Raw genomic sequence first — 23,065 nt, 5'->3', positions numbered from 1 at the left:
AGGTGGGAAGCAATATTCCCTATTATGACTTTGGAACTGGATGAGGGGAACACATCCTTAAAATTGATACCCATCATGTAAGTTTTGACCCAATTTCGTAACACCTGTGTTGTCTAGCAAAGTTGTGTGGAAAGGTTAGTTTATTGTGGTTGTATAGTAGTTGATATTCCTCTGCTATGTATAGTAAAAAAGAATGCCAGTCAGAGTCACAGAGCTCTGTATCAGCTTCATTCCTCTTGCTGTGATAAAATACTCTGAAAGAAAGCAACTTAGGGGAGAAAGGGATGCATTTAGCTCACTGTTCTGAGATACAGTCCATCACTGTGGGGAAGTCACAGAGGCAGGAGCTGATGACAGCTTGTCACATCATAGTCACAGTCAAGAGCAGAAAGACACTAATGCACCAATGCTGTCTTTTTACTTGGTACTCAACTAGTGTCCCGTATTCAGGCCCCCTGCCCTGGGAATGGTTAGACCCACAAGACCCCCACAGACCAACAATTCCTCATTGGAGACTTTTGAGATGATTCTAGGTTGTGACAAGTTGACTTTTAAAATCAACAATTACAAACTCCTGAAGAGTTGTAAGGAAAATGATATGGATGTGGGAGAAGTCAGGAGGATGAAGAAGAATAAGAAGGGGTGAAGAAAAAGTTTGTATGGTTGAGATCTAGGAAGGATTATATGACTTAGAATAATTGTGCTTCAAAAACAGAGACTGGATTATAGGAGCAGAGAATGAAAGACCCAAGGGGAAGGAAGCCAAATTAAGGAATGAACTAGTCACCAAGTGTAATAATCAGAAGTCAGAAACCTAAGTGTCAAGTTGTACACAGATAGACAAAGAATTGATCAAGTACAATTTATGAAGAGATTATTTGAAATATAGCCCATAATGCAGCAGGGGTTGAGACATATGGAAAATAGAATAACAATATTCAGTACACATTTGAGAAAAGAATAAACATTAGAATGTTAAAGTAGTAAATGATATTATGGCTGATTCCTCTTAAAGATTGTTGAAAGAAATCTAGTGAGATTGGATCAAGAACAGATTAAAAATAAAAAGTTCACATGGAGGCACATCATACAGTGACAGTATAGGACATCAAAGACAAAGAAAAACCTAGACTCTATTCAGAGAGAAAAGACCATTTGCAAATGACTCTAGTATCTGTACATAGTAAGCTGATGTCTCATATAGAGAATCATCTACAGTAGTACTTCTGGTCTGGCAGAAATGAATATATTCTAAAGAGACACTTTAGCTATCAGACTACTAGAAGAAAGGGCCCCAGGAAATAGTAATTTTCCTAGGAATCTCATTCCAGGATAAGAAAAACCTGAGCCAGCCTGAGTGAATTCTCTTGGGAAAGAGCATTAGAGTCTCTGGCAATAATAGATCTAAGATAAGTAGGGCCAGGCCCTTTCCAGGACTGCTTAGATGTGCATATTCTTAGCCCTTTATTTAAACTTGATCCCATTTTAGGGCACACAAGGTAGACAGAGGTTGTCAACAGACTTCTTTGTCCCCCTTTCCAATGTGGCCATATTGAATAAATATGCCCCCTGCTATTAACTTAGCTCTTCTGATTAGCTTACTGGGGATGGGTGTCCAAACCCACCTCCTGGGGCACAGGCTGGCACCCAAAGCTTGGTAATAGTAGCCGTACTTTCACTTTCAAATGGGTGATTATAAAAGCATACAGTAAACAGTAAAAATAAAAGAATGAGTAACAAGTATCCGATAGAGAGAAACAGCAGGTAGATAGCAAAACGCCATCAAATTTGGTGCTTACAACATACAGCAAAAACAGCTGAGTGATCTGATTGGGAGAGGAAGCAAAGTAACACCCTTAAATCAGATGCTTACGAAATCAAGTAGAAGTGCCCAAGGAAACCTGAGGAAGCCTATGTGTGCTGGGCATCCTTGTTGAGAGATTTCTAGGCAAGGCAGAGCACTCCCTCCATGGATGAACTGGCTTCCTGCTCTCACCACAGGGTCTTTAGGGATAAACAAGAGTATCCTCTGTTGGGAATGGTTCATTTTCCAGCTGTTCTCAAAGGTACAATGTTTTAGTCTCCCATAGCTGTTTGCTGTTTTTCTTTCTTTCTGTCACAGAGTTAGGGAACCAGTCTGCCCTAGGACACAGAATTTTGGAAACTTGAATTCAACATTCTGGAGTCTATTCCCAGACTCTACTGTCAACAAGTTTAAACAGTGCATGGCACTTTACCAAAATAATGTTTATCACAGTTGAAAAATGGCTTCCAGAGTGATTCCAGGCCAACCATGAAACCCACGAATGCTTCTTAGCATAAAGACTTTTACAAATGCCATGAAATTAATGATCTTGAAGTGAGGATCTTAGATCCCCAATCTTGGATTATTCAGATGGGTTCTAAATGCCTTACCTTGCATCTTTATGGGAGGTAGTCAAGGGAAATTTGAATACACAAAAAGAAACTGTGATGATTAATCTTAATGATCAGCTTGATGGGATTTAGAATCTCCTAGGAGTCACATTTCCCAGGATATCTGTAAGGTTTAACTGAAGAAGGAAAAAATGCCCACACTGAATGTAGGCAGCACTATGCCGTGAGCTGGTCTTCTAGAGTGAATAAAAAGGGCAAAGTGAACTGAGAGCATCTTTATTGTCTCTCAGCTTTCTGACGAGGAGAAGTGGGGTCACTGCTGTCACTATCTGACCTCATGCTTTTTAGAAGTGATTTTAAGGAACAATTTAGAAGAGTCTGGAGCTGTAGGCTAGACACACCTTGGAATGCTGTAAACAGCTTAATTGGGCTATTTTGTTAGAAGGATGGAAGTCCAGAATGTAGAGAGAAGTAGCAGACAATGGTGATCCAGCTCATAAGGCTTTAGAGGAGAGGAAAAGGACTCTCCTAGGAACCAGACTTGAGGCTGTTGATGTTATATTATGCCGAAGAACCACAGGATGCCATATGATATCATAAAGAACCTCAGATATTGGACATGTGTGGTTTTCTTTGTTGGATCTGGTCTTGCTTTGGCCCAATCTTTCTTTGCTAACCTCCTGTTTTGAATGGGAATATTTACTATCTATCACTGTATACTGGAAATGTGTAACTTGTGTTTTAATTTTATAGTTTGTTTTAGGTCTCAGAAGGGACTTTGGGCTTTGGACTTCTGAACAGTGTTGAAACTGTTAGTTGAATTTATCATCAACAATTTACATGAAAGGGCATTTGCAATGATGTTCTTTGTATGAAGGAGAAAGATGTCAAATGTAAGGCCTGAAGTCCAGAAAAGAATGTGTACATATGCAAATATCAGTTACACAGACACTCTAGAAATATTTTTATAAAACAATGGGGATACTGTGCACTGGAAGGACAGAAAGAAAGAATTAAATGCTGGACATTGCTGACACATGAGCTGGGCTTCTAGCAACTAGGGATAAGCACCAAAGAAGAAAAGTAGACACTGAACAATTTCACATCTAAGTATATTAATTACAGTAGATAAGAAACACAATAAAGGCTAATATAGAAAGTCTAATTTTCCAAAACATAAATAATTGGAAATAGTAAAAAAAATCATTCCAGTTTTGGAAAAAATGATAACAAACAACAAAATATATAATGTAAATAATATGATGGAAATAAATGCAAATATGTAAATAATCATCATCAGTATAAATGATTAGAATTTCTACTTACACCTCAGGTATGGATATAAACATTTCTAGTGTATTTTGTTACAGGTATTCTAACTAAAACATGAGGCAGATAAAAATCAAAGGCAAACAAGGGATGAAAAATGTGGATAATAACCATTATACAAATGGTATAGCTGTAGTAACTGCAGACACAGAAAACTATAAGGCACGATGATTATTAGAAAAAAAAGAAAGAGGGTATTTAAATGCTAATAAAATCATCAGCTCGACAAGGAGATAGACTTCTAAACTTGTGTATAACCAATAGCAAATCTTTAAAATATGTCAGGAAAACACAGCAGAATTCAAGAATAAGCACAGTCCTGATCTAATGGGCCTGAAAATAGGTATTTGACACCAGTAACTGTGTGCAAAGTCATGTGAGGCCGGTATGCACAGTGACCACAAAGCAAGGCTCTCTAGGCCTAAGTTAGAAGGGTTTAAAGCCTGACTCAATCAAACATCTGTCCACTTGGGAGAAGATATTTGTAGCATGTGACAAACCTTAATTAGAATAAATTTAAAAATAAGAGAATAATAAATCACTATGCAAGAGATTTGCCCACTGGAAATGTAACAACCCACAAATGCAGGGAAGGAGACGTAAAAGATTAAAAAATGTATGAGGGATACCCAACCATATTAAGAGTTAAGGTAGTGAAAACAAACCCCAACGATATTCCAATCCATAATCATGAGGCTGACACATCTTAGGAAGTCGTGTAATATATAAGGTGTAGGTAAGTAGGCAAGACTAATACTCCCTTTGACACACATGATTATGAATTAGCACAACTCCATTAGAAATTTGGCACTTTCTAATAAATCTAAGCATGTTCTTATTATCTTTTTTAAAGTTATTTTTATTTTCTTTGTTTGAGTTTTTTGTCTGCATGTGATGTATGTCTGTGTACCCATGAGCACTGGGTGCCTAGGGAGGCCAGAAGTGGACTTAGATTTCCTGGAGCTGAAGATACACACTGTAAGCCATCCTGGGGTTACTGGGAATTTGAACCCAGGTCCTCTGGAAGAACATCCTGTGCTCTTAACCACTGAGCCGTCTCTCCAGCCCTCATTCCTAGTCCCTTGTCAGGATACTACAATCCTACTTATATGATATATACAAGAGAAATTCTCACATACATATATGAAGACACACAGGAAATTGTTCATAGACGCCAACAAGTGAAGCATCCAACAGGTTATCAGCAGTGGGTGGATAAATGATGACTTAGTGACAAAGTGTCATCACACACACCTTTGAAAAATCAGATTGGAGCTATAACCATCACCATGGATAAACCTCAGAACTCTAGTGTTTAGCTATTTGTTTAAATTTTGAATAATTATTTATATTTACTTTATGTGTGCTTTGCCTAAATGTATATATGTGCACCATGTGCACGCAGTGCCCTCAGAGGCAGACGAGGGTATTAGAGTCACTGGAACTGGGGTTACAAGTCTCCACATGGGTTCTGGCCACTAACCACTGAGCCATCTCTCCATCCCCTGAGCAAGTGGTTTTAAACATTGGTGACTACAGGGGTATTGTTTAGAGTGCTCATGGAGAACCCAGAATGTTTGCTCCTTGATGTGGATTAGGGATGGATTTCTATATAGTTATCAGTCTCCCAGATGACTCTGATGTACCACAGAGTATGAAAAACACAGTGTTAAAACAGGATCACAGAAGGATCCATATTGTCACACACACACACACACACACACATACACACACACACACACACACACACACACACACACACACACACAGTTAACCAAAATGTACAAGACATGTACAAATGTACATGCCATCTAGGCCCTAGCGTGACAAACACTGTTTGAGGCAAGAAGGGAGGCATAAGCATGAGAAACCATCCAACTATGATGTGGGCATCATTTTACTTCTTAGTTTGATAGAAGATACAGTGAATTCATTTCGTTTTTCATATTGAATGTACAAAATGATTATGCACATCTCACAGTGAAACTTACAGTGTAAAAAAATTAAAGCCTTTTTTGATCCTGTGTACTCAAGTGGGCATCATATGATACACTGCTTTTCCATCCCCCCTTTTTCCTCTGCTAGTTTATTCCACAGTGGTGCATATGCATTGCCCTGCTGATTTTGTTTATCAGCTGCACTATGTGAATGCATGCCTAACTAGGAAAGGGGAAGTTTGCCCTCCAAGCTGCTTATTTAAATTGGCTGCTTATATTTTCCTCTGTACAGGAAGTCTAGAGTTTGGGGTCTCTTCCATTGGTATAGAGGCATACATCCTGCTAACAGCGAGCAGGGAGTGAGCACATCCCTATGCTCACTTCTGTAGTACTTACAGAACCCAGCAGGGCTAGCAGGCCAGGAGTAGATCCTGGCCTGCAGCTGTTAGACCAAGCTGCTCATCTATATTCAGAATTAGGGCAAGGACAGTAGTCAACCTTTTTGGTTGTCTGTAAATAACTGACAAGTGGACTCCCAGGTCTTTATTGCAGATATCTCTGGATTGGACAGGAAGGATAATCTGGAAGCACAGGGAGTGAGGTAGAAGTTTATTAGCAGGCAGGACCATGCTGTGACCCGTGGCTATCAGATCAGAACTGGGCCGGGGGAGACAGGAAAGTATGCATGGTTCCAGAAGATCCCCGCTCTCAGGGAGTCAGATGGAAGCTATTAGGTTGCCATAAAGCTGTGCCAAGTCTTCAAGGGGTCCTGGGCAGGCAGAACAGAAGAGGAACAGTTGGCAAATCAGGGCAGATAGGGGCAAGCATTGAGTACCCACCACTGGCCATATCATAGTGTACCTTAGCTACTCATCACAGATGAGCAGCAGGTTGCCATGAAAGTACTGGACCACCATGTAGGTCAAATCCCTAACAAATTTCCAAAATGTGCCTAGAGTATGGTGGTGGTGAGAACTGAGTTTCTGTTTGTCCTACTGGCAGTTGAAGAAGCAGGAGAGGCTTAATAAAAGGATTTCTAGAAAAGAGGCTGTTGCCTCCACAGTGGCATTTTCCATCGAGAATATGTGAGAAAAACAAATGGCAGGAGACTTAGAGTTGTGTTGTCTCTAACACCTTTATGCACAATTCCAGTTTTGTATTTCGTGACACCTACATTTCTCATCTCCTTCCTTTTGCATGTTAATTAATTAATTTTGTTAGTTTAGAAGCAGGATCTCACTCTAGCCCAGGCCGGTCCATAACTGACTATGTAGCCCAGGCTGGCCTTGAACTTGCAGCAGTTCTCCCTCAACCTCTCTAATGCTGGGAGTAAAAGCATGAGCCACTGTGCCTGGCTAACAGCATACATTTTCTAGGTAAGAAAGTCTCTCCCCAAATCCTCGATGCTTCTAGTTTAGGCGAAGTGAACTGTGTACTTGTTACTCTTTCTGATATCTCTCCTTCCCTTGAGATTAGGCTGTGAGTTTTCTCATCCTCTAGTCTGTGTTCTCAGAAGGGCCTTGGTCCCCAGGGCAGCTAGAACAGAACTGAGTGCACATGTCCAGGCCCTGCTTATCCTCTGCCCACTCTGAAGCTCTCTGTGTTCAGGGACTGTCTCTTCTGACCACTTTCTTCACTTTTGAGCATCTCTTGTTTCCAATCCATCATGAATATAAATTTCAGTGACGTGGGTCTAGATCCACGCGTCATAGCATTTTAACTGTTGTGAGATCAGGTAGTTCAGTATACTTAGAAACTGACACTTAAGGTAAGAGGATCTGGGCCTTTGTGGTTTACTCTCTTCCAGATCTTAGCAAGTGCTGTCAACTGACTAGGCTTCACAGACACACAGCAGCATCCTAAGACGGACCCTAAATGCTTGATTTAGCATCGTATCCCTTAAAATGTTATGCTCTCATTTAAATGATTTCGAAATCCCCACCACTAATTTCCTGCCTGGCTGGCTCCATTTGTACTGTCACGGGGTCTCAAAACTAGAATGGGTCATCTGCAAAGAGGAAGATTTAAAGATTATTTTAAAATGCAACTATTTTAGTTAAAATGTTGACTTGGAGCCAAGCGTTGATGTAGTAATTTCTCAGAGACAGGGAGCCTGCCATGTCCTTAGTCCGCCTGCCTTATGCTGGAACACTGGGTGAATATTGGTTTCCATTTCCCTGTAGTTCAGTTTTAGGTCCAGCTGTGCAGCCTTGCCACTCTCCTCCCTGCCTCCACCTCCTCTTTGTTCTGCTCTACTCCATGCTCCATAAAGCACCCGGAAGTTCTCAAAAAGGCTGTTCTGATTAGAGCATATTTGTATCCAAAAACTTTCAAGCTCCTTACTTCCCCTAGGGAAAATACTTGCTTTCTATGTTGCTGCTGTTGTTTGTTTGAAGTGGAATGGATGGACCCTGACTTCCCCATCTGCCTCTCTTCCACTGATGCCTCTACACGGAACAGTAGACTCTATAGCGCCAGGTTCCCAGCTATGCTGTTTTGTCCTCAACACACACACACACACACACACACACACACACACACACACACACACACACCTTGTTTACCTATGTTCATTCTTAGGCCGAGTTTAAGGCTGATTTCTTGTAGAAGCCTCCTTTGGAGAGATCTCGTTATAAGTAGCTCCCTTTTCAATTTTAATGCTTGAGGATGAAATGACATGACAATTGGATCCCCCTCATAGCATTCCTAGGGTTGTTTTTTGAGCATGGCATTAGTAAATGCATGTAAAACACCTAGTGTACCAAGATCTAGCATAATAGATGTCTTTGATCCCCGGCACAATTGGTATGATCCATAGTGAAGGATAATATTTGACCTCTTGGTACTTACTACAGACCAGATCTCAGAGGGAATGCTGAATAATCCTGTCTGCACCTACAGGATGGGAAGTATTTTTTTGTAAATAAGCAACTAATGACATGTGTAGCTTGGACCTAATCCTTTGGCCTCTTTAGCATTAACTATTTGGGCTTTTGGCCTTGATGCCTCCTAGTGACTTTTTTTTAATTCATGAGGGTATAAGCATGGATCTGATTATTTCTTCAGGAAATCAGTGACCCCGAGATCCTGGATCTGGTCCACAGTGCCCTCGGCAGGATGACCGTGGTCCGGCAAATCTTCCCGTCTGCGAAGGACAACCAGAAATGCATGAGGAATAACCACCGCATCTCTTCCCTGCTCTGCGATCCGCAGGAAGGCTACCTCCAAATGCTGCAGGTCAGTGCACAGTGTCTCCTCCATGCAGGGCTCCCACCACACCCTTGGCCGGCCGGAGACTGGAGACATGCTGGGCCTGCTGGGCGCTAGCTGAACACGGTTACCCACTCACTAATGACGAAAGTGCTGTCATTTGCTGAAATGGAAACCAGTCAACTGGACACAAGTGTCTTTTAGTACCATTAGTGGTAATTATGCCTGGTACCAGCAGGCAGGGTTTGCTTGCTCACAGATTACCTCTGGTATTTAAAAGTAACATGATTGAGGTGGGGCAGATTGCTCTCTGTTAGTCCCCTATGCTGAGTGCTTTGTGGCAGGGCTGGAGTTGGAGACTTCCTTTGAGTTTTTCTTTATAAGAAGTTACTTAAAAAGATGCCATGCTTTCAAAACATTTGGCACAGTCTTGGCACATCTGCTGCTAGGATGCTGCAGGATCTCCACCAAGCAAAAAGGCCAGAGAACAGTTTTAGGGCATAGCCAGTTGCTCTACCCCTTCCTAGATGAGAGGTGTAAACTTTGTTTTTGTTAATACTCCAGTCACTGTCTTGGTATGTGTGGAGTCTTCATATTCCGGCCTTGTGGCCTTGGCATAGTAAACAGGTATTCTGCCCATGTACAGATAGTTTTCTGTGTTGATCATTGGAAACAGGGAATAGTGTGGTGAATGCCCACTGGTTTCTCTGAATCCACATCAACATTTGGAATATGATTTGGAATATGATGCACAAGAAAACTTGATGAGCTTGAACGAGGGCCACGTGACAAAAGGAAGGGTCTCTTATTGGGTTTGCGGAAATTGCCTACAACTTTGCACGTAGAGCATGCTCACCATTCAGCATTAGAAATCAGTCCTGCCTTCCTTCCTCAGCCAAGAGTGAAGAAAAGAAATCAGGAGTTCAGATCAGGGCTGGCTGTATCTGCCCCATGAATGTCAGCCTTACTTAGGACCCTTCTGCTTTCACTGTATCAGAGGACCTTCATAATGGAGTGAGGACCGTGGGAATCTTGGGTGGGCTCTAGATACATTTAATTAGTGAAAGCATTGACTCCAACTCTGCAATCTAATGTGTCAGAAGGAAAGAGGAAAAACTTATCTCATAGATGTCACACATGAGAAACTTGTTCTCACTGGGTAGGAAACATAGATGACAATGATTACCCTGGGGCACCTTCCCTCCCTTGGTGCTCACTGTGCCAGAGAGCACATTGGCTAAATTGGCATGGTAGAATGGCTAAGATTTTTCTGAGATGGTAACAATTTGTTAGAGACTGGAGCACTGGTCCTCGGCAGAGCCATGAGCTAGAGACTTTGGATTGCATATGGTATAATTTTGTTTTGTCTTCTTTTTTATTTTTTTCTGGGGAATGGAAGAGGTGATTAGGAACAAACGGGTCCCTCTCACTGGAACCTGTCTACATCCTCCTCCTTCTCCATGTAGATATGTACAAAGCTGGACAAAGGACCAGGCCACATGAGTGTCCCCACTCTGTGTAGGGGAGAAGGGATACTTTTTGCTGGCTGGGCCCAAGTGCATGGCTCTCCTTCCTTTGATGATCTCCCAGGTTCCCTCTCCTTTGATGTATTTTATTCCTCTCCAGGCTCTGCCATCCTTGCCCATGTCCTACCTCCTATCCTTTTATCTGTTTTCCAGTTCTCATTAAGTTAGTTTTTCCCAAAGGAGGGACATTTTCAGTTTTATAGACATGGGCAGTACAGGATCTGGCAGAGGAGACAGGTCTACACTTGTTGTCAAAGTCCAGGATGACTCTTCTTGCTAGGTACTGACACCTGTAAGGAGTCAGGCTGTCTCTAGTGCTTCAGACCTGCTAGGTGCAAAGGGTCTGCTCTCTGCAAAAGAACAAAGGAGTCTTGGAGGTTGAGGGGAAGTTCAATTGATGGCATACTAAAGTGGCATGCACCCAAAAATGTAATAAAGGCTCTGAACCACATACTTCAGGGCCACCTCCCTATCTCTGTTCTTTCTGAGACACAAGTGCCACATAAGGAGGAAAATTAAAGAACAAAACCCTAGGGACCTGTTTATGGCAGTCATGTGGCCACCACCGCTGCCACCGCCACTACCGCTGCCGCCACCGCCACCACCACCACCACCACCACCACCACCACATGAACCAGACCACCTGAGTGCAAATCCCAGTAGTACTAGCTACTGTTTGGTCAATTAATAATTCTTCATTATTCTATGCCTGTGTTTCTTGCATTGTCAACCCAAGATATGAAAATCTGCTACCTTAGAGAATCATCATGTAAAGTAAATGAGAGAACATGTGGAAAACATGTAGAACAGGACTGAGCTATTAAGAACACTGCCAGTAGTGATGAGGTGGTCAGTATAATTGAAGTTTCCATAGAAAGGCTGAACATGCCCCCCATCTCCTTATTTTGGCAGCTGTAAACATTACCTTGTGGAGGAGAGCAGTTCCTACCCCTCCATCCCTGGGTCACAAGTTTTGAGCTTCTCACTGTCCACATCACTCATTCAGCTGCTCTGTCACAACTGCCTTGTCTGAAGAAGACAGAGCATGTTTTTTATCCATTTAGCTCTTCACGAAAGACCCTGCTCACTGAAGACCATCAATAAGAATATATAGGATAACTCTGCTAATAATCTAGGACTCGCAACCTAAGTTAAATGGTCTCTAGAAGCCACTTTATATAGAGATAAGTAAAGCACTTTATTAAAGAAATCTCTCTCTCTCTCTCTCTTCATCTGTTGTATCTACATGGTTCTTTGGGGCTATGATGGGAGGGGAGTGTGGATTTATTTACTCCTCTGCCCAACACTTGGGAAGCTTGTAGATTCATCTCATTTACAAGCCATTCCCTTCAAGTTTCCTCAGAAACTATTACCACTTCTTTCTTTCCTAATAGCAGTGTAGAAGGCAAACTAATTTCTACTAGCCTCTAGCTGTGAGATTTATCGAGAAGACTCTAACATGCTTAGAACAACCAACTAAAGGAAAAAAATGGCTGTCATGGATTATTAACTTTGTCTTGATGAAATTAATGAAAATCCCCCTGGAAATGGAGCTCCCAAGTCCATTTTAGTTCCTTCCCCAGATGGCTGCCCTTGGGACGCTGATCCTAGCTTAGAAGACTCCAAGGACTGTGGAAGCAGAGGGGGCTTTTGCAAGGTCATCCATCTCCAGGCTTCTCTCCCGAAGTGAACTGGTCTCAGAGACTCTGTCTTCCTCTATTAGCCTTGTGGTCAGGGATTTCTGTTTTTGAAAAGCCAACCAAGTACCTTACAGCAAATCAATTTGGTTGCTATTTAGTAGAGAGAAAGTCCCTTGGAAGAAAAATACCTAAGTAAGTGGCTTCCAGCAGCTTCAAAAGGCCTTGCATTTGCCTGCATGCTGTTGTTTATTCTTCCTACAAAGCACTGTCTGACTTGGGTGTTTCTCGTTTTTGTTTTCTTGACAAGTTAGTTTAGGGCTTGTCTGACTCAGCCAGTAATAAAAGTGATAACCAGTCCCTCAGAACCCTGAGAATTTGCTAAGATATCCCAGGCAACCTTGCTCCGGGAAGACTTGCTATTGTGCTCTGTCATTAGAACTGCCTCTCCCGGTGATTTCAACTTGTAATTGAACTAACAGAAGCATTAGCACATTGCCACCCGATCTATTCAAATGTGTTTCCAGAGCGTGGTGGGAAACGTTAGGAACTGCGCTGTCTGGTCACTGCGCTGTCTGAGCTAAGCTGTGGGGGCCAATATGGTATTGTCATAAAATGTTCTCTCTGATTGGAAATTTTGTATCTCTGTGCACTTAAAAGTTGTTGAATGGCCTGACAGAATCGCCCCTCTCTGTGGTATTTAGTCAGTTAAAATATATCACCAATCTGCTAGTCCCCATTTCCTAGAAGCCTCTGTTCTTTTTTCCCTGGTCTCGGGTGTCTGTCAATCTGGTAAGGGAAGCTTTTCCTCTGCAGCATCAACCAAGCTTCTATCCCAGCCACCTCGGACTTCATGTCGCTTCCAGTGCTTTACTTAGTGGTAAAGACTCCAGTTGGCAATTTGACAAGGACAGTGTGGAAGGCTTTGTGAGTCAGGTACAGACAGTCTCTGTGGGTTCAGCTGCTTGCTACTCTGGCTGCAGGTGTCCACATCTGTATTTGGAGCTGAGAGAGGCTTGTATGGAGACAGATGCTCTTTCACATTCTCCCTTCTGAGTCACTAGTGAACAGAGCCTCCTACAACCCCTTACCCTCAGCCACCATCTGCTCCATCCTCCGGCCTGGCCACAGTGCCCTCTCAAGACAGGTGGGCTAGCAGCAGTTTGGCACAGAGGCCTTGCCTGGGGATAGATTGTTCGTGCTGGGCATCTGGATGTCAGATTGTCCTCCCAGCTGGACCCTCTGTCCACTGTTTATCTGACATTGCTGGCCAACCAGAGCCTGCCTGCAGATTTGGTCAGAGGTCAGTGCCTGCTGTTCATCTCTATGATGTCTCCACCAACAGCCCACTTTACTTGATTAATGACAGAGGGAAGAGCCCACTGGGCTCTTTAGAAGCCTGGAGGAAATGTGGCCATTCTTAATGAAGATCCTGCATTTCCAGCTCTGGATTGTGAAGATAATGGACTGGTGAGAGATTTCTGCTGGCCTGTGTGGCTCTGACCTTGGCCTGCCATTCATCTTCCTTTTCCTTCAAGAATAATTCTTACCCTGATAATGCAGTGGACAACCATCCCCAGGCTTCTAGAGCATGATGGAGACACAGCTGGAGTACCCTAATAAGTCTTGCCTGGAATAAAAGTGTTACTAAGAAGACAAGCACCAAGCACCAGGAGGCAGACAGTCTGGCTGCACAGTGTGGCACACACATTATCCTGGCCTGTTCAAGCCCCCCCTTTCCCAACCAGTGGAGGTGGCATCCAGATGTGCTTAGACTCAAGGCCTTCCTGAGGATACAAGCATATTTTAGGGAAGAGCCTATATGCATGACCTTAGGTCCTAATCCTTTCTGTGGAAAGTTAGCAGCCTGCCTACACCCTGCCTTGTTGGTACCTAAGTAGGAAATATATGCTTAACTGGTCCATTAGTGTGAAAAATCTGTACCTGAACAAGCTGCTTATTGTGATTTGAATGATTGTGTCCTCTTAAAATTCCTATGTTAGCCGGGCGGTGGTGGCGCACGCCTTTAATCCCAGCACTCGGGAGGCAGAGCCAGGCGGATCTCTGTGAGTTCGAGGCCAGCCTGGTCTACCAAGTGAGTTCCAGGAAAGGTGCAAAGCTACACAGAGAAACCCTGTCTTGAAAAACCAAAAAAAAAAAATAAATAAATAAATAAAAATAAAATAAAATAAAATTCCTATGTTGAAGCCTAATTCCCAAAGTATTTGGATGTCGGACCCTTGGAAAGAAATTTGGTTGTCAGGGTAGAACCCTCACAAATGGGTTAGAGTACTCTATAAGTGAGACTGGGCTTCTCCACTTATGCATCAGAACCTAGGAAGAAGGAAGGTATCCTGTGAACCAGGGAACAGATCCTCAAGGAGACACCGACTGGGACAGTGCCTTGATGTGGGATTTCCACTCTCTGGAAGTGTGACAGGTCTGTGATATTCTGTTATAGCAGTGTGAACCAAGATGGCCTTGGAGGCCAAGGCAGTGTCACCACCACTGGTTGAGAGGAATGGCTTCGCCATTGTCTCCATATGGTCCTTCTCAGGGATGCTCCTTATTTCCAAACACCCTTCCTTCTGCCCCAGGGCTCTGTTCTCTCTCCATCAAGCTGGGCTCCTTGTCTTTCCTCTGTTTTCCCCTCTGGGTCTTGACTCTTTAAGTAAACTCTTATTTTCTCATGAAGATCAATTTAACAATCTTTCTAGTGGCCTTTGTTCCTGCTGACACAGGTATGTTCCCAAATTAAACCTAGCTACTAATGTATTGGGAATTCTGTGCTAGTGCCTAAGGAAAAATAGCATCGATTTTTTTTTTCCATCCTTGGGCCTCAGTTAACTTCATGTAATTGGTCTCTAATTCTCCAGTGTTCAAGCAGGTCCTCTTGGGTTTTTTAAGAGTTATGGCCCCCATAGAGATCATGGCTGAATTCCTTTATCTGCTGTCTAGATAAGTTTCCTATGTTTCTGGTTTCCTTTCTCAGAACCCAGTTTCAGCACAGATAAAGGAAATGAGAAATTTCTGTCTTACCTTGTATCTCATAAAGACCCTGCCTTGGGTTGTGAGAGATGATGGGGATAGAGAATATCCATCTGGAGCTCCTATGCAGCCTCTGTACATCATGACTCATCTCTAAGAAGAGGCATCCTCTATGCAAATAACTTCACATCTCCTTTATTCCGAAGAATAGTTTTAGAATGATCTATTGGCCCTTTACTAATTTAGAGAAATCTATTTAAGCAGTTGTGTGTAGTGCTTAAGTCAGACATTTCACAAATGTCCTCACACTTCGTTCTCACAAACACCTTAAAATTGGGAATCTTCCTTATATTTTTATTAGAGAGAATGTAAATGCAATGGGGTCTGGGAGAATAATGGCTGATTCATGGGGTGAAATTGAAGGGGAGACCCACCAGGGCATGACCCTTGGAGATGCCGTGTGATAGGATGTTTGAAAAGGATCAGCTGTGCAGGGTGCAATAAGAAGGCCTGGAGCTGAGAGACAGGGTGACAAATATCTACCATCTGCTCAGGAAGAAATAAAGGTGCCTGAACCTTACTGTCACTGTGGAGAGTGCATGTGACCATTTTAGACAGGACATTTGAAAGGCTTCTTCAAAATTATATCCACTGATCCCAGGCTGGAAAGGGGCCTTAGTGCCAGAGTATAGAGCATGATGATTCCTACAGGTATCAGGTTGCTGCTAACCTTTGTTTTCCCAGGTTCCCCATACCTGTGTCATTCATGTTGAAGGGTCTCTGTGCCAAAGGGCCTCATATCTGAGCCCTCAATGAAATGGGACTGTGTGCTATGATGCTTCCCTTTCAGGAACTGGTCTTAGAGAACTATATACCTCCCACCCCATAGAGTCCTCTACCTTCAACCATATGCTTTGTACCTTCTCTTACTAGTCTATCTATGAAACATCAGGGAAGTGGCCTTTATCTCAAAGAATGGCTCAGGGCATTCATCCCAGAAAAGCCTGGCTTAGGCATTGGTACCATGGCAGATACGACTATGCTGTCAGGAGGAGGTCAGGGACATGTTGGCAGGTCCAAGTGAGCAGACACAGGTGGACTTACTAACCAGAGCTGATCTTTGCTTAGTCTTCTGCCCTATAAGCTACAGAAGTCAGATATGACCCGCCCCCCCACCCCCCCGTGCCTTTGAAAGGATGTATGGTCAGGAAACCTTGAAGAAGAAGATGCTAGAGAACACAAGTTAATTTTCCACGGTTCTCATCCCCATAATCAGTTTAACAGATCCCTGCTGGGCTCCCGCTACTGAGGACACCATGGGCGTGGCCTCAGATAATTTGAATTGAAATCAGGAGCCTGCCTAGGGCTTTCACTTGTCATTCCATTCTTTTCTATCTCTGCTGCCTCTAAGAATAAAAGTACATATAAAGATCTTAGGAGCCTATGCACACAGGACTATTACCATCTGTGTTTCATGGGGGAGTAACCATGGATGTCACGTTGTACTTCTCCAAGCGTCCAGATCACATTGTATTTTATCGTCATCAAGATAGGTCTATGAGCATTAAATGGTGTTTTGTATGAGTAAAGATTTAATTCTGGGAACAGTTATTAAGTGTCAGCTGCATTCATTCATGCAGTGCTGTAGACGTGAGTAGGGAGGGTCAGGCAGAAAGCTAACCCAGTCCAGGTTATTATGCATCGAAACCTGTTGATGATTCTGTCAGCCATAGGAACCCTTCAAACTGTCCACACAGTAGCCTGAGAGCTGTAATGTGCAACAGCAAGCAGAAGAGGAGCATGATATATATCCATTGAGTGGCTAAATGAACAAGCCCATCTGCAGAAGCTTCCTGCCCATTTAGAATAGAATACCAGGTTCCCCCAAAGACCTTGGGCCTTTGACTGAATCTGTCTTTCCCCTGTTCCTAATTACATTCCCTATGGCTACTCTGACTTGGTTCTTGATTTTTTTTGTTAGGCAGCCATGTCTCTGTCATGTCCTTGGCTGTGATGCTGTGGCCTCTCTGATTATCAAATTTACCCTCCTCTGGAATGATTTATTGGTTCCTGTCACTTTTTGCTACAGTGTCTTTACACCAGTCATTGCTCTGAACCCATTCAAGCATGGGTTTGAAGATTTGTCTACTGCAGTACATGAAAGCATATGAAAGTATGTTTTCCCTTGGCTGAGGAAATTTGTGTAGTACCTTGCTTCTGAAAGGAGGGAGAGAGACACAAACTCCTTCAAGCCACGCCCCTCTCTCTGTTTCATGGACTGTATCTCTAGCCTGAGCTACCATTGGCTATTTATTTCCTGTGAGTGAGTGTCCATGTGGCTAGGACCCTCTTTCTTTCAACCCCTCCTAGGCATGGATAGCACTGTTACCTGCCTTGAGGAAAGCCTCCTCTTCATTTATCAGGATCTGAAGAACACCCTGAGCATAGTGTACCTTTCTACCATCTGCTCTGGCTCTTTTTGCACAAAAACTACTTCTCTGTGAAGGCAGGGCCCTCCAGATCTCTGTATCCCCAACATAAAACCACTGTTAAATTCTGATAAAATAGATCACAGAAATGTATATGTTGAGGTTAGAAAATAGATGGTAGATACATAGACCAATGTAGAAATGTTGGTTTCTGCCCAAGGCTCGGCAGAGTACTAAGATCTCTGCCCAGGAGAAGGTACATAAGTTAAGTAGGTACAAATAGCAGTAATGGCTGTGGTCAACAGGTCATTTTTAGTAGGTTCTAAATGAGACATAAAAGAAGGAAGTTTCCTCCCATAGTTGGAAGCAGCATATCTTTTTCTCCTGATGCTTTGTAGCTGAAGAATATAGATGAAACATTAATATGTGCATTCTTAATAAAAAAGACCCATCAATTTATCTGCTAGCCAATATATCTACCTATTCCCGACCCTCCTTCCTATATCATCCACTCATCTACCCATCCATCATCCATCCATCCATCCATCCATCCATCACCCATCTATCCATTTCAACTGTCCATCACCCCATCCATCTACTCATCCATTTATTATTTATTTATCATCTACCAAGCTAGCATTTATCCACCAACTCATTCATCTACCCACCTACCCATCCACCCACTCATCCATCTATTTTTCCACCCACTCCTATCTGTCTATCATCTTTCCATCTATGTATAAGTGTATCCACAGGACATTCATCAATCAAACATTGACTAATCACCAGACTTGTGTCTTTATTTGTGAGAGGTTCCAGAGATAAGTACTCAAAGAGCTCAGAGTTGAGTGAGGTAAACACGTCTGTGAACTGACAATGGGTAGAATGTTATGGAAGAGGGTGGATCCAGGGTGATATGGGGGTGGTTCAAGGGTCTATCAATATCTGGGAAAGAGCATTTCTCAAACCTGCTCCTTTGAACTAGAATTCATTCATTCTCCAAGCAGGCATAGCCGTGGGAGGACTCAAGGCTTTTTTTTTTTTTTGGCCTTTCTGATTCATGTTCTGCCTTTTCCTGTTCATTGCAGGCCTCTCGTCATTCACACATTTGCTGAGGGCCTTGATTCATTGTGATTAGGAGTACTGGGGAAAAAGGAGAGTCTGTTGAGTGGCAGTCTGGGCCCAAGCTGAAGTAGCACTGTAGACTGCTCTTAACTGGGAGTCAATCCACATGTGTGGGCGTGGGTCTATGACTAAATAGCACCAGCTGTGAGTAGGCAGCTTGAAGTTCCATGAACATCTTAAGAAATTTTCACACCACCGAGGACTCTCATCTTCTAGTTAAATCCTTTTAGAAGAAAAACAAAAACAAAACCAAACAAAAACCCCAAACTCCATATCAACTCATAGGTTGGTTTATATTCCCTCGTAAGAACATCTCTACTACAAGTTTGTATTCTAGAAGGGGAAAGAAACATCAATACAATTCTGCAGAGGTAGGTAGGTGCTGTCAGGATTATAAAGTTAGTCTTGTTCATTGAGAAAATCTTTTTCTAAGCTTGAAAGGCTGGGGACATGGTCCTGTCATCACCTTCCCTGTGGGACAGGGACAGGTTCCCAGTGGCAGGAATGGTCTTTTCTCTGATGTTAGGTCAGCATCTGTGTGCTTCAGGTACCTGAAGAGTGACAGCCATGACCTTGGCATGTAGCTTTCCTTTGGGCTGGGGTCATCATTTTGTAAGCAGTAATTCGTCATGTGGACACACTCTGGTCGTTTCTGTAGTGTCCATCCAGTTTTCACTCCTATGTCATGAAGTCTGTGGTGATCACAGCAAGGACACAGCTCAGTGGCAGACAGAACCGAACTCTTCATTATTGGCCAGCATGGAGGAAGTGGTCAGCTCTGCCTGGCTGTGTTAGAGTATAAAGGGAGAGCTAGTGTGAGCTTGTGTACAGGCCTAATACAATAGACTTTTTTTTTTTTTTTTTTTTTTTTGGTGTTCTACATCTCTTTTCTTTGGTCTCCCTCTGACTTCAGCTTCAGTTGTGAGGGGCAGTTGTTGTTCAAGTTTTTATCTAGGAATCTGCTTCTGTGGCATTCATATTAGGGTTAATGGCAGAAAATAATGCATGGGATACTGGGGCAGCGAAGGAAGAGTGGGGGATGAGGTAGAAGTAGCAGGGGCTCTTCCTGTAGTCCAAGGAGCCTGTTTGTTCTCAGAAGCCCTGAGAGGTCAATATTGTCCCCTATTTCTCTCCATTTATGTCCAGTGGTGTTCTTCTGAAATATTTTTAGCAGGCTACTTGCTACTTAGGTGTGCAGAGATTGGTCCCTTTGACCTAGTTTGTCTGATTGATTATGTAAGATATCAATGAGGGGCCCCCAACCTGTCCAAGAGTGGAGGATGTTGTTTCTCTCTCTCTCCTCTTCACTTATTCTCTTCTCCTTTGTGCTTTGCTGTCCTCTTGGAGGATGGAGTATCATGAGGGGAATTCCTTGAGAACAAGGCTTCTCTTCTCCACACTGAAGGCCTCTTCTGGTTTCCCTAGGCTGTGGCACCAAGCCTTCCCGCTCATCCCAAGCAAGGAGGTGAGCCGAACCTCTCCCATCCTTGGCTTGCGTGAACAGGTTCACTCTGTCTCATCAATGCTGCTCTTTATAGTAGTATTCCAGTTTCTCATTTACCATGTCCATGGCCCACATGGCTTGAGTCTGGAAACCTGATGGGGGTGGTGAGGGAACGAAGAAAGGACAGACACATGTACAGAAAAGCTGGGGTCAGGGGCTCTGGTGGAGAGGCCCCACCAACTACAGCAGCCGAGAATCCCAACGCATTTATTAGGTAGAGCACAGATAGGTGGGGTTAGCTAGTCAGAGGACAAGGTCTCTGCAAGCAAAGTATTCTCAGGCTGTAAACGTTAGGAGGAGGAAGCTACAGTTGCTAGCTTTTGAACACACTGCTCATTTGTACTTGCACACACTTGTACTTGCACACAGTGCCACATTCACACTTGAACCAGAGGAAGGCTTGGGCATTTCTGAGCCTGGCCTGTATGGGGAAGGCTTTGCCAATTTCCCACAGGTCTGATGCATTTGTCCTTGACATGGCTATGCCTATGCTGACAATATAGATTTATTCAGGACTCCATCTATTCTTTGCTCGTTTCGTTTTGTTTTTTCACATTCACTCAGGATTTCCTCAGCTCCCCCCACCCGTAACTCACAAGCTCTGTGATGGAGCTGTGTTTCCTCTATGGGCCAGTTTCACTGAAGTTGGCCAACCTAATGTACAAATCCCAGATGCATCCAGGATGGCACTGCACATCAGGCGTAAGAATCTCTGCCACTGCGCCACTGCTGTACCGTCACCCAGGCCACTACTCACTCTGAATCTATCAGTGACTAGGGTGGTCTTTCCTATGTTCAGGATTAATTACCAGCTTTCTGTTCATAGCTCCATCATTGGTACCCATCTCTCCAAGTCTTCCCTGCTCCTCCTCCTTAGCATATCCTACAAGGCTCTGCATGGCTGCATCTTGCCTCCTCTTGATCCTTTCTGATCACATTGTTAACACCATCAAATTGAATGGAGAAGTCAGCCAACCGTGGCCCTCGGGCTGAATCTAGCACACTGTCTACTTGGATAAATGATGTTTTATTGGTACACAGCTGCACCCATCTACTTATGAGTCACCTCTTGATATGGTCAGGTTTTAACAGCAGTGTTGAACAGTAGTAAAAAGAGACTGTAAGACCCTCAAAGCCTGGTTTTCACTGTCTGATCCTTAATAGAAATTGTTGGTGGTATTTAAGACCCTGATGGAGGCTTTGATCCTTTATACTCGTATGATTTTATACATGTTAGGCCATCCCTTTAGCATGCTCCTCTTTACCTTACTGCTCTGTGTCCTGTTATCTGAACAGGTTAGGCGGCTGCCTGCAGACCTCAGTCATGATGCTGATCACACTGGTTCTCTTGGGTGCTGTGTGGATATGCCCATACTCCTATACCTGAGGCAGATTAGGTCTTCTCTTAGCCTAACTTCACCACTTGGGTTGAGCTGCTAAAATAAAGCAAGTAAAGAAAATACCATGGAGCCAGAGGCTCCTTGCCCACAAAGCTCGGAGGACTGGAGGAGACAATTCTGTTGCTTCCCACACCACCCCAGCCTTTTCTCCTCACCTCATTCTTTAGAAATGCATCAGAAGAGAGATTCCCTCTCTTTCTCTTTGCAGATCTCCAATCTCTACCTGTATGATAGTGTTCTGATGCTGGCCAACGCCTTCCACAGGAAGTTGGAAGACCGGAAATGGCATAGTATGGCAAGCCTTAACTGCATAAGGAAGTCTACCAAACCGTGGAATGGAGGGAGATCCATGCTAGACACGATTAAAAAGGTATGTGTGAGGGGGTACGGCTCTGGAAGGTTGTCTAAGGCTAGAGACAAGTCCCTTGCTGTGTCCTGACTAGGTTGGTATAAAGCTGTTTTGTAGTGTGTGTGTGTGTGTGTGTGTGTGTGTGTGTGTGTGTGTGTGTGTGTGTATGTTTGTTAGAGAGATTGCCTGAGTCCTCTTTGTAGACTTCTCTCTTTGTCACTCTTCCTGGGCCTATTTGAAAGCTGAGTGAATTGTGGTCCAGGGACATGTACTTTAAAAGTCTCCACACTTCAGGAGTTCTGGCTTCAGAAGGTTAAATGACTTGCCCAAAATCACAATTAGCCTGTCCTATACCTGCCCAATACTCCTTCATGCAAACTATCACTTTTCAGAAAAAAAGCTCATCTTAGGTGGTATGGCCATATGTTGCTTATCTAGGACCCCAGCTTGTGTACGTATGTGTGAATGTGCATCCATCTGTGCCCATATGTATCTATGCATTATTCACATGTAATATGTCTCACGTGATAGAGAGTGGCACTGTGTCAGAGGATAGATTCAAAGTGAGTTGGGGTAGCCCACAGAAGAATTGTTAGAGTAATGGGCTTCTAGAGGCTTCAAAACACCATTTAGGGAAATCTACAATGCCAGGAACCTTAGTCACAATAAATTGTACACGGTTTCAGTTGCAAGGAGCATGTTCCAGTGTTGGTGTAAATTTACTGCAGCTCAGAGAGAGCATGGCCCCTCCTGGACCCATGCACTTTATGGTGTGTTTCTTGCTCCTTGAAGTCACAGGCAAAAAGGCTGGGTAAGATTCACACCCCAGGCTGAAAGACCGAAGGGAGACGGTCACAACTTGCTCAGCCCCACACTGTCTACTGCTCCTCTAGACCCTACTGAACTGTAGAGAGGCATGGGACTAGCATGTTTACCACAGCCATTCTGTGCCAGATATTGCGCTCTGAAAATGTCTTTTCTTCATCTGACGGGCTTTGTGATATACATTTGATTAACTTCAGGATGAACATGGGAGATGGACAATGGTCTGCCCAAGATGACATGTGTAGCAAGGCCAGGCCTAAAGCAATGCTCATGTTTGCTGCCTAAACTTAAGGCGTATGTTGGACACAACTCTTGCTGGCTTTCGCCTTCCCCTTGTGTCAGGATAAGCAAAACTTCTGGAACAGGTTGCAAAGGCAAAGAACAAGCAAGCTTCAGAATTGTAGAGACAAATACAATCACATTTTAATTT

At 43.4% G+C, this 23,065-nt stretch overlaps 1 protein-coding gene across 3 annotated transcripts in view; it reads left to right on the top strand.

The window, feature by feature from the left end:
* Grid1 (glutamate ionotropic receptor delta type subunit 1) overlaps positions 1-23,065 on the top strand; it is a 714,577-nt gene that overhangs the window by 460,538 nt on the left and 230,974 nt on the right. For all 3 annotated transcript variants that reach the window (XM_028878315.1, XM_028878314.1, XM_028878316.1), the window contains 2 exons: positions 8,709-8,879; positions 21,670-21,831. In XM_028878315.1, coding sequence (XP_028734148.1) covers positions 8,709-8,879; positions 21,670-21,831 — 333 coding nt within the window. The remainder of the gene's footprint in view (positions 1-8,708; positions 8,880-21,669; positions 21,832-23,065) is intronic.

This window comes from Peromyscus leucopus, chromosome 9, assembly GCF_004664715.2.
Source record: "Peromyscus leucopus breed LL Stock chromosome 9, UCI_PerLeu_2.1, whole genome shotgun sequence".
Classification (NCBI taxonomy): Eukaryota; Metazoa; Chordata; class Mammalia; order Rodentia; family Cricetidae; genus Peromyscus; species Peromyscus leucopus.
This window is presented reverse-complemented; position numbering and strand designations above follow the sequence as displayed.